This window comes from Zosterops lateralis (genome assembly GCF_965231275.1).
Source record: "Zosterops lateralis genome assembly, chromosome: 6".
Lineage (NCBI taxonomy): Eukaryota > Metazoa > Chordata > Aves > Passeriformes > Zosteropidae > Zosterops > Zosterops lateralis.
Window position 1 is genome coordinate 11925406 of NC_139761.1, and position 12552 is coordinate 11937957.

General features: G+C 45.0%; 1 protein-coding gene across 7 annotated transcripts in view; it reads left to right on the forward strand.

The window, feature by feature from the left end:
* Positions 1 to 548: 548 nt before the first annotated feature.
* Positions 549 to 12552, forward strand: part of DEGS2 (delta 4-desaturase, sphingolipid 2) — a 28823-nt gene continuing 16819 nt past the window's right edge. For 4 of the 7 annotated variants that reach the window (XM_083863707.1, XM_083863708.1, XM_083863709.1 and 1 more), the window contains exon 1: positions 12419 to 12519. In XM_083863707.1, the coding sequence (XP_083719833.1) occupies positions 12438 to 12519 (82 nt within the window). In that variant the 5' untranslated portion in view covers positions 12419 to 12437. Of the gene's footprint in view, positions 1183 to 3536; positions 3682 to 12418; positions 12520 to 12552 lie in introns of those variants that run through there. The other 3 variants (XM_083863710.1, XM_083863711.1, XM_083863712.1) reach the window with 3 other exon arrangements.

A 12552-nucleotide genomic window follows, 5' to 3' on the forward strand; every position in this document is an offset into this window, starting at 1 on the left:
TCCTATCACGGAACGCTGCGAGCGCGGGGCGCACCTCCCGGCGCGGAGCAGCCAATTGGCTCGCGGCGCCGTCTCTGCCCCGCCCCTCCCGCACGGAAGCGCCGCGCGGGCCCCGCCGCTCCGTGCGCGCTCGGCGGGGGCGGGCGGGTGCGCGCCGCCAGGGGGCGCTGTGGCCGCGCGGCCGTTAACGGGCGGGGCGCGGCTCCGCCGGCGGGCGCGCGCCGAGTCCCGGGGAGGAACCCGCGGGAGCGCGCGCCGGCAGCCGCCATGGCGGGGCCCGCGGCCGAGGACCGAGCTGCCGGCCCGGGGTCCTGCCTGCGGGACGGACGGACGGGCGAGCGCCGGGACGTGGGCAAGGTCGGCGCGTTTGAGTTTTACAGTTGAGCTGTTATTGGCACGTGGGAATTTCTCTCTCTCCTCCCTTTATTCCTTTTCTTTCCCTTTGGAGGGCGGTGTGTTCCCCAGGGCCCGTGGCGCGGCGCTTTCCCGCAGCCTGCCCTGGAGACGCGCCCGGTCACGGCGGGGGCTCTCTCTGGGCCTGAAGGCTCGGCCGGCGGGCGAGCGGCGGCCCAGAGCATGGACCAGCCCACCCAGATACAGCGTTTGGAATAAATGAAGCCTTGCAGTTCAATCACTGCACAAAGTTCCAGTACATGAAGTGATCTCCTCTTTTAGACTATCAAGCGTAGGTATTTGCCTTAATTATTAACACACCTCTCTGTCCCTGCCCTCCGTTGCTCCCCAGAACCTTTCCAACAGCAGCACAACAGTTCGTGCCTTGCAAATGCAGCAGCTCCGCGCTCCAGTCACACTCCACTTCCTTCCCCTTCTGCCAACTGCTGCAGGACATCCCTTCCTTTCCCATCACGGAAACTACCGTCTCCGTTGGTTATTAGCTTTGTAAGGGATCAGGCCTGTAGGCCTATAAATCAGGAGCAGAATTTGCAAAGGAGCAGCTGCCTGTCTTGATGTGAACAAGCAGATGCAGAAGAGTTATCAGTAGGAGATGTGGAGCCATGGACTGAGTAATTGTAAATTGTTCTCTACAGGCAGCCAGAAATCCTTCAAAAGGACTGTGTTATCATCAGTCAGACATTATTCTGCTGGTGGCTCTACAAGTATGAACGTCTTAAAAAAAAAAGGAAGTCTTGAATTATACAAAGTAAATCAGTACCACCAAAGGTGAGGACTTTAAAACAAGTCTCACAGGCCTTCTGTACTCAGGGCAAGATCATCTCCTCTTCCTCACTCCTTATTTTTTCCAGCCATTACATCACCTTTCCTTCTCCTTTTGTGTTAACTACAAGTGCAGATTTGCCTCGTAAGTATTTCCAAGGCTGCTTCAAGTATACATTCCATTTTAACCTTCACTTCTTAGTACACCATTGCTTTGTTTGCTCATATCTCAAATTGCCACGATATAAAAACTAATAAAAGGTTCCTGCTAATAAATACTTCCTTCTACCTCATCATCAAGTCTTCTCCAAGTTAGTCTAGTCCAAGTCTCAAGACACCAGTACTGAGCTTTGCCCTAATGATGAGATTAGGAAATATTTTCCTATGAGCTATTAGAAATAGCAACAAATTTACTTGTGGAGATCTGGAATTTCCTTCTCTCCAGTCATACTCAGCACTCCCATTTTTAACAAACTACAAGATGTAGTTTATCATGGCAAAATTCTCACAAACTGAAAGGCTGTTTTTAGATCCTGTAAAGAGATTTCCGGAACTCTACGCATAAATTTTGCCCCTCTGTTTATAGCTGGAAGGACAAGTGTACCAACGTGGGAAAAATGCTTCTGTAGCTTCTAAGAACAAGATTTCAAAATTAGAATGAAGTCTCCCTAGTCCCTCACTAAAAGTTACATGTAATAAAAAAAAATGGTGAGTCATTATGGTGTACTTCTTTTTTTTTTTTTTTTCAGGAGAAATACGCCACTCAGTTGTACTTCATATTCTGAGCTTGCATAGAGAAAATATTAATGTCACCTACACGTTAGACACACACTCAGTCCTGCTCTTGAATTCCCATCAGAGCTGACATTGCCATCAGAGCAAGTGGCACTGTGCCTGAGTGGATTATTTTGAGTGAAGGGGGTTTTTTTAGTGTTAGTTTGTCAAATACAAGAACAAAGTCACAAGTCTCTTGTTTATTGAGATAAAATTTTTGGCTCAGGTCAGTGATAATAGTTAAATAATCTTGCACAATCTTGTTTCATTTTTGTGGTTTTCTTATTTTTTATTTTTTTTTTTACTGCAAGCAATTATATAATTTCAGACAGAAAGACACTTTCAAGTTTGTAAGTATCACAATCACCTAATTTTCAATTGTGTTCTCTTTATCCTGAATGAGATGATTTGCTTAACTTACATTATTTTCCGTTAACAGCTTGACAAAAAAATACAAGGAAAAATAAAGACGTGAAAGCTGCCCAGTGGAAAGGTGTTTAAAAGAAAACTTTGTCCCCTATCCAAATAATCTATTATCTTCTTGCCCTATGCACCCCATTTTGCTCCCCATGCTCAGAACTCCAATTTGTTTCTTAGACACATTTAAAAAGCAAGGAGTAAAAAGGTTTAATTAAAAAAATAGAAACCATCCGTTGGAAATAAAAGTTATTTTTAAGTATCTTTTACAAGTGTTTAGGAATATATAGTCTCTGTAAACTCTAGATGCCTCAGATTTAGCTGTTTTATTGGGAGGGGGGAGAGGGTGGAGGTGTTCTTCCCTGGTTTCTTAAAATCTGCTGCAGGAAATTGTAGTCCACCATCAGTCTACAGAAACCAGATTTCTACTTTTCACATGCACACACCCACCAGCATTGTTTTATCTCCACTCTCCGTTCTTGCCACTGCAAAATTCCTGGTAGTAGTTTCAGGTGCCAAGCACACCTGACTGAAAGAACAAAATGTCATGGGTTTTCTCCTGACAAAACCAGCTTCTGCTGTCCTCAAAGCCTTCCCTTCTTTTGGATTGAACTGACTCACATATCTGCTTTTCTTAGCACTGGAATGTGCAGGGAAAACCTCAGGATTCAAAGAGATGGCAACTTCAAAGCCAGCACAAACAGTGTAGTAGTTCTGTACAGAAATCATTTGGACAGGTTAGAAAGCTACAGTTACTGAGAACTCACCTCTTTTCTTTTTGGTGTGTAGTGTTCTAAAAAAGCTAGTGCTATTCACATTTACCTGAGCCCCCAGTACCATGCACAGGAGAAGGAAGGCAGGAAAATAAAGGAGAGGAAGGAAAAAGAAGATAAGATGCATGCTCTAAAAGACATTTCTTATGCTTCTGAATTTCCTTTGGCTTTTAGCTTTTACATATACTTGGCGTGAAGTACTACAGAGGAAGGTACATGCTGGGTTCTTGTTTTAGGGTGAAGAGATACATAAGTATAAATAGCAGAAAGTTCTGCAGGCAGGTTACTGCCACCATGTGCATTGATGGCGTACAAAGAGAATTTGAAAAATCATGTTTTGTTTCAATTAATCTAATACTAAATACTAAACTGAATGAGAGACATTGACCTTCTCAGTTTCACAGTATCACAGAGGAGCAGAGCCGAGATTGCAAGGGATCTCTAGATAAATTCCAGTTCAAGCCCCAGCTCAAAAGTGGGGTCAGATAAAGCAAATTGTTTTGGGTTGTGTTCAACCAAGCTTCGAGTATCTTCAGTAGTGGTGAGTCCACAGCCTTTCTGGGCAACTTGTTCCCGTGAAAGAAGTTCTTCCCTTATGTTGAATGAGAACTTTGTGTATTTCAAGTTGTGCCTGTAGCCTTGTGTCCTTTCACTGGCACTGCTAGAAGAACATGGCTATATTTTAAAAAAAAAAAAAAAAAAAAAAAAAAAAAAAAAAAAAAAAAAAGTGATTTTATTTTGCAGTTCCTGGAATACTTAAAGCATTTGTTAAGTGCAGGCTACCTGCAGAGAAATCTTCAGTGCTACTCATAGCACAAGAAGATAAAGGGTGCTTGAGGCACTGGAGTATCCTGGTTTGGGAAAACTCTTACAACCTATCTCTCAGATATGCTCAATATAAATTATCTCCATACATATATTTATATATACCCACATATATGTGTATGTATGTATTATACAGCATATATGTGATCACCAGATAATGATCAGTACTCAACATCATTATCCACATAATCAATATTATGCTTTTATTGTGCATTTTTTTTTCTAGTTGTGAACTAGAAGTTCACAGCTTCCAGAACCACAGTTTTGTCACTGTTGTACTAGTCCAACGTTGTATATAGTATCTGGCAGTGTGATATTCATGTGAAGAGCTGTTTCTTGTTTCATAGTACAGAACTAATTGTCCTGACCCTTATCTCAGCTGCACCTAGTGCATACTAGGTAGTGCTGTTCTTCTGGAAATAATTACTTGGCAAATACAAAGTCTGATGTATTTTAAGAAAAGAAAAGCCACACAAAACAGGGTAATATTTCACAAAGTACCAGTGAATTAACAAAATAATCAATATTGGGGTGATTTTTTTAAAAAGTCTTATTCCTGCCTTCTTCATTTTACATCAAAACAAAGGGAAGATATTTGAAGTGTGAAACTTGTGAGATAAGTGAGATTTTCACAGCCAGCATCTACAGCCTTCTCTCTTGCCTCTAGCAGGGTTAACACACCCTTTTCCTGGTTTGTTTCACCCAGCCTTTCAAATTCACTGTTTTGGAAAATCCTGATACCCTATTTTTCCTTACCTTTCTCACACAAACTACTCGTCTAATGTTTAAGAAAGAAAGATTAACCTTCCCATTGTAAACCAACATCGATCAGTAAATAGATAATACTTACATTTCTAGTTAAATATGAGACACGGATAGCTCTTAAGATATTTTTTGCTCTGGTATAAAAAAGACCAGATAGAAAGTCACTTACTGGAGGAAACGAAAATCAATAATTAACGACAAAGGGTACTCTTGTTAACAGCAGTTAATGACTTATCTAGGACTAATGAATAAGTTCTGCCAAATCAAGATAGCAGGTTTTCTTTGTTATCTTCATCTAGAATGGCCTATTAATCAATTAAAAAGGAGAAGTTTTGAAGAGGAAAAACAAAAAACAACCAAAACTTAGCTCGGGAAGAAATTTAAACTGGGATTTACAATGCCATTAAAGTAATTCACTAAGTAAAATGTTAATTAGCTATACCATCTTCCCAGAGTCCTTGTCCTAGCTCTTTGCAGCTCTGCAGGAAATGTGATTTTAACTTTACCTTTACAGTCCTTCATAATTTAGCCTCCTTCATAATTTAGCTTCTTCATCTCCAGCTGATCTAATATACCTGCCACCATGCCTGGCTTTATGGCCCACTACATTCTGCTACAAATGTCGCTGTCCTCTCTCCTCAGATTGCTAATTAAACATGAGGGAAGTCCCTGATCCCAATTTGTGTATGGACTCCTACATAACGCATTTGAAGCTTCATTATAAGCATAAGGTTCTGCTTGCTGCCCTGACTGGAAACAAACAGTGAACTCTGTGTATGCCTCTTTTCTGTTTCCCTTTCTGATACTTTTAATAACCATTGTTTTCCTTGCTGTTTCACATCCTAGTAGAGATTCTGCTCTTAGTAGCAAGCCAAGCAGCTAACAAAGTTACACTAATTAGTTTACTGAGATTTATAGTGCTCTCCTACATTTGTCATCTTGTGTTTTTGAGGCTGAGCACGGTGAGGAAGGATTTTCTCTCATCAGTCATCTTGCAAAGTGACGGAGAGAGAGGGTTTGGAATGCCACCAGTCCAAACTAATTTCTAAGTTATGGTCATTAATCACCCGTTTCATTAACAGGTTTTTTGTTGTAAGGATAAGATCATATAATTAGTTTTTCTTACCATATGAAAGGATACATGAATCAGTGGGACTAATCCTCACTCCAGAAACGTTTAGCCCTTTAATTATGAATGGAAAATACAAATAATTATTATTGAGTTTTAAACCTGATGATCATAAATGAAGTCTTTGTTCTCCATTCCTGCTTTTATGGCTGAGAGTATGAAACTACCCTTCCAAAAAGCCTCAGTCTTCATGAAGGAGTCATATTACACCAACACAGGACGTGTGTGGACATTTGAATAGTCCGTATCTTGCAAATTGTATACAACACAAAAAGCAGAAATTTCTGGGGAGATAATACCTATTAGTTGAGCCAGCATGGTACGATTTCACACCTGCCAGCACACGCAATGTATGTGAATGCGTGTCCTAACTGCTCCCACTGCTCCCTGGGGCCAGGGAGCAAATCTGCAGCTCCTATTCATGCTGATTGTCCTGCAAATAGCTGGGCTTCCTTATCTCTTCTCCCGCATATGCATTCCCTTGGGTTACAGACCTGATGCTGGAAAGTGCTCAGCTCTCGGCTTCTATTGAAGTCATCAGATAGATCCCAGTAGCATTAAGGAAGATGTAGTCCTAGAGTTAATAATTCATTTTAAACGAAAAATAGATTGATATGAACAATGCTAAATAAAAATGAATAAATAAGGTATAAAATGCTGCAATATCAAGGGAAGCCCAAGAGCAGTTGTGTTTGGTGGGTTTTTTATTATTATTATTATTTTAATTAAACCAACTTAGCTAGGTTTCCATGAAGAAATAGATATTGTGACTCCACCGACAGTTTGCTGAACTATGAGCAAAACCTTATACTCTTTAGATATGGGCAAAGCTGATCAATGGGTTTTCTACTGTGCTTATACTAGAAGGATTTGTAACTCATCAGAAGAAGGACTGTAATTTCACTTCGTGAATTTATAGTCAAGCCCTAGTCCATCTTGGAGGGTCTATATATGTTGCCACGATATAAATACTAACTAAAAATATTTCTTAAAAATAAAAATAGACTGTATGACATAATCTTTGGAATTCAGTACAGTTTGTTATCAAAGTTGTTCTCCCACTGTTTCCTGCAGAAGCAATTCTTCCTACACATCCACACTACATCCACACACAGCGAGACATTTTCAAGTGGCTTTTTTCTTCCTCTACTCAAAGTTTAGTCTCTGACTTCAAGAGGCTGAACAAGTACCCCTCTTAACCCCGTGTCACTCCTATTGTCAGAAGTGAGCTCAGCAGAGCTCAAATGAAAGGTTTTAAGTGCATCGGGTTGAAACCTGAGTATCGGGAAATATGTTTGGGAAAGCAGATCAGCGAGGGTGAGCTGCAGTCCGGAGGGCACTGCCACACAGAGCAGCGGTGTACAGTAGGGACGTACAGTACACTCTTCAGCTTTCAGAGAAGAGTGGCATCGATGGCTAGAGGGAAAGAAGAGAAGTTTTCTTCACCGGACCCACGTTCTCTCATAATTCTGATAATTCGTTCACAGTGACCCCCTTAGGTTCTCGTATTTGGATAGGAGGTGACAAACGTTATTGCTACTTCTTGTGTTTTAAATTTTCGCTGTGGAATAGAAGTCTAGTTCTCACGCTCCACTCAGGAGTTTGTTTTAGGATGCTAGTAAAGCTTCCTGGCATGCCCAGAAATGCAGGGATGGTGGCATAAGCTGTCCATGGGGGAAGTACTTATGGTAACAGCAAATATGTCTTGTGAGAGAAAGCAATTGCAAATCCTCTGGACAACATAAACCACTCCGTGGAATAAATTACTTTATAGAAAGATTGTGATTCTTTAGAAAAGAAAATAAATGTGTCACGAGGAACAAAAATATTTATCTAGAAGAGGAAATTGTTTCCATGTGAATTCTGCAGGAGCGATCTGTCTAAATACATTATGCGTTGGATCACAGTGGTATCGTTAGTTACAGCAGCCCCGCATTTGCCAGCCTCCAGACAAAACATTTTTAAATTCCTTAAGGACGTATTTCTGTAGGAAGCGAGACCCACTAAACCAACTCCGTCGTCCTCGCGAAGTGAGCCCTTCCTCAGGCACCCTTCGGTGGTCGCCGTTCCCTTCGGGGGGCGGGGGACCTTTGGGATGACAGAAATGGTGTGTCTGTCTGGGGGCACAGCGGGGACGGGGCGGGGCGCGGTGGCGGCGCGGCGGCGGCAGGGGGCGCGCTGTGCCCGCCGGGGCGGCCGAGGAACGGGGCACCGGGGTTATCCCGGCTCCGATCCCGGCTCCGCTCCCGGCTCCGCTCCCAGCCCGCATGAGCGGCCGGCACGGCGCGGGACGGGCCAGCCCAGCCCCGGCTGCAGCGGAGCTCTTCTGGGAGCCCTTCGGCCGCCCCCAGCCCCGGCCCCTGCGGCATCCGCGCCCCTCTCCGTGCGAGTGCCGGTGCAGCCCGCGCTGCCTCCCGTGCGCTTCCCGCTGCTCCCGGGCTGCGACAGGAGCGTCCCCACGGCTGGAGCTCTGCGCAGGGCCGGCTGCGGAAGGCGGGGGGTGATGCGGCCCCGCGCCGGTCGGGTGCCGGGAGACTGGGCAGGGGAGGAGCGCTGAACGTGGGCAGCAGCAGCGAGCCCGTTCTCCTGGAGAGCTGTGTGCTCCTCGGATCCTCGCGTCTCCTTTGGGCAGCGCTCCGGCGGGGACACCGTGACCGGGCAGCATCCCCCAGGGGTCCCGAGTGCTGGGCACACGGGGCTCTTGGGAACCGCTCACACATAATACAGCCGAGTGTATCCAACAGTGTAACAGCGCCAAAAGGAACACGCCTTTCTCCTCCTCGCGCTCCTGCACCAGCTCCTCAGCACCTTTGTTTGGTCAGTTCCACTCACAGCTCTAGCACAGAACTAACCCAGTGGAAAGAGAAATCCAGGATGACCGCGGGAAGGGTCAGCGCAGGTGAGAGGAGAAAACAAACGAGCTCCTCTTGGCAATTTGTTTCTCCTGAGCTTACTTCGGTGTGGGTGTGTCTTGACATGGTTCATCTACAAACTATGCTGTCTGTGAAAATCTGACCTTTTTCAATAAAGTACCTCACGTGGCAAATGTTGGCAGTAGTTGCATCAAGTCAGAGAGTGATACCCAATTTAAAACGACAGCAAAATCTTCAATAGAAAAGCAAATATTATAGCTATTTTCTTCTGGTAATGAAAGAAGGTCCAGTTTATACAGACAGAGAAGAAAGTAGGTAATGCAGTAACTGAAAATACAAGTCTATCATGGGATGTGGAGCTCTTCCTTTAGAGGAAAAACATTTTATCAAGAGATAAAATTCCTAGACAACTTTATTTTAGTTCCAGAACAACAACTTTAACAAAGATTAGTTGTTGGCAACCACAAGAAGAGGAGTTAAGACCTGCACACCAGGGCAGAATTAATACACCTCAAACTCCCAAGGCTGGCAGTAGGCACTAGGAGACGTGTGCAGGTGTTCCTGCTGTATTTACTCTGTCACCTGTCCTTTCCATGAACAGAAAAAAAGAAGTAACTGGGTTCTGTAGCAGAAATACGCTCATGCTGGGAAGCCAGCTGATGGATAAGCACCTTTGGGTGAGGAAGGGTGAGTCTGTCTGGTTGTATGGAAGTGTGGACCAGTATGTCTTGCTTCAGAGCTGTATATTATAGGCCACGTCCTCAGTGGAGAAAAGGATTTTTTGTCTATTTTTCCCTAGGATGCTGGAGATTAGTGTGATGTGTACTTAAAACTATGTAAATGAGATATTTTGATGGTACCTTGCACAGAGTCAGCAGCTGTGCTCTTCCTCCTGAGTGTGCTAGGAATTTCCCTCAGCTAGGCTTCCCAATAGTTCCCAGAAATCCCAAACAACTATGGGAAATTAAATAAGAACGGGAGGCTACTGTTGAGACAACCTGACCATTTGAAGCACATTTGAACTGTGTAAAGTGTAGTGACTTTGTGAATCTGTAGAGTTCACAGTCATTACAGTATTCATTAAAAGGGCTATTATTCCTAGATGCCATTAACACCCCTCCTTCCCTTTTCCATTGTGAATGATTTTACTAGGATGCTGTAAAACTAAGGATGCCAAATAGTCAGAACTGGGTAATACTTTTGCTAATCCTAGAAGACGATGTAAAGCTGGTGTTTCTTGTTTGTCTGGCATTCACAATTACTCTTGAATTAGTATTATTTGTTTGGCTTATTACAGAAATATAAAGCATGAAATTCTGTTCTCAAAACCAGATGCCAACTCACTGGAGACAGAAAAGTTTTCTGTTCTTCTTATGTGGTCAGGTTGAGTCTCGAGTAATGAGCTACATGAAGGAGATGCTGTTTGCCTACAAAGGAGATACTTAAGTTTCCATGTGCAGCTTACCACATGTAATAGCACTGTCCTATTGGACGAGCTTTGGGGTGAAGTCATATTTGTTTTCTTTGTAACTGCACGGACTGCCCCACTAATTTCTTCTTTAGTCACCTTCAGCACACCTGAGCAGGAAGTGACTGAAGGATGTCATCACATTTAGTGTCTTAGGTTTCTCCACCAATACTGTCAACACACCAAAACGTTTGAGCTAATTAAGGGTTTAGGCTGAGATACTGATGGATCTGCTCTCTGAACAATCCATTTCTTCTAGAAACACATAATAACTTTAACTTGGATTAACAGTCCCTTGTCTGGGTTGGACACTGCAATTTCATGGGCAAACACCAACCTTGTGCTGGAGCAATAGTGAAAAAACTATTGTACTCCAGAGAGAGCTGAGCTGTAACAGCAAAGTGGTTAAACTCCTGCTCCTGCTGTGGGCAAAACTGTTTCCCTTTACACCATATTCCTTCCACTCTACCTGCTTTGCACCATTCATCATTCAAGGGTTTACATTTTAAGCTAGAAGAGAGCATCCAAAGGAGGGCAACAAAGATGGTGAAGGGCCCTGAGGGGAAGCTGTATGAGGAGCAGCTGAGGTCACTTGGTCTGTTCAGCCTGGAGGAGACTGAGGGGAGACCTCACTGCGGTTACAACTTCCTCATAAGGGAAAGAGGAGGGGCAGGCACTGGTCTCTTCTCTGCAGTGACCAGTGACAGGACTCAAGGGAATGACCTGAAGTTGTGTCAGGGAAGGTTTAGGTTGGATATTAGAAAAAGGTTCTTCACCCAGAGTGTGGTTGGGCTGGAACAGGCTCCCCAGGGAAGTGGTCAAAGCACCAGCCTGATAGAGTTCAAGAAGTGTTTGGACAATACTCCTAAGTGCATTGTTTGTGGATGGTCCTGTGTAAGGCCAGGAGTTGGACTCCTTGTGCATCCCTTCCAACTCAGCTGATTCTATGATTTAGACAGGGAAAAATCTCCAACTCTTAAAAAAGTCTTCTAAATCTTTCTAGCAGTCAAGCATCAGGGTTTTGGGTTTGTGGGTTGTTTCATTGTTGTTTTTTAGCCCTTAGTGTAACTGTTCTACCAAGAGATCTTAAATAGTTCCACTAGGGTAATATAAGAGGTGATAGTGTTGTCAGTGTTTGTAGGCAAAAATTCTTGCTGAAAAATATTCACATCTCATATTTTCAAGGTTGCTTTTTTTTTGTCCCTTTTAACTTCCATCCCTAATAGGCATTTTTTAGGGTAGGGCAGAAGTAAGGGTGCTAGAGAATTTCGTACTGAAACAGAATTAAATAAATTTGGAGTTGATCCACATGTGATGAAGTCGTTGGAAGGACTAATGATAGGGATAATGAGTGAAGATGGACAGGAGGTCAGGTATGGGCTTGCAAAAGAATGTAGTGGGAACAAGGACAGCACTTTAATTTTGGGTAATGTGTGTAGAAACATCACAGTGTAACTGTGAATCAGAGAGGCTAGAGAGGTACATGAGGTTACCCTAGTTTTAAGGTTAGCAAATCCCTTGCCTGGTTTTGTTACCAAGGTAGCAGTGTGATTTCCTGCTGCTCCAGCGGGGACAGTACTGGGAAATGGGCCGCAGACTACCTGGAGTGGAGTGTGACGCAGCCAAGGGCAGCTCGCGAAGGTTGTCGGAGCGCCAAGGAAATGTATGTCAGCAGTTGGTTGCCTTTGTACTGTTCTAGGTCTTCCACCCCTGGGAGGAGCTCACACAACTGGGCTTTGCCCTGATCTACGGTTCTGTTAGGGCTTTGTCTCTGGATTTATGGCGTTTGGATTACTGTGTCTGGGAAGTGCCCGGGCACCTGCAGCGCTGGAGTTCCCTTTGTGCTCTGGAGCCGCCCCAGGCGGGGATGGATGTGGCGCTGGTGCTGGCAGAGCACGGCGGGGATCCATTTATAACAATCCCTACTGACTGCCCTGCAGACACACCCACCTCACACACCCCACACACCTCACACACCTCTCCCTGCTGTCTCAGAGCTCCCTACAGCACAGCGAGCCTCGGCCGCCGGTTCCTTGTCCCCTGAAGTCTTCCCCGGGGCACCCTCATCCCGCTGGACGGCCCCTGACATCCCGGAGGGGTTCTGCCGGCTCCTGCCACCCGGAGCTGTCCCGGGGCCCGCCCGCGGCGGCCGGGGCGGGGGCGGGCGGAGGAGCCGCCCCTCCGCGGGCGCGGAGCTATAAGGGCAGCGCGGCGCGGCGCGGGGCGCAGCCGGAGCCATGGGGAACCGTGTCACCCGCGACGACTTCCAGTGGGTCTACACGGAGCAGCCCCACACGCAGCGCAGGAAGGAGATCCTGGGTACGACGGGGAGCCCGGGAGCGGCCGCGGCGG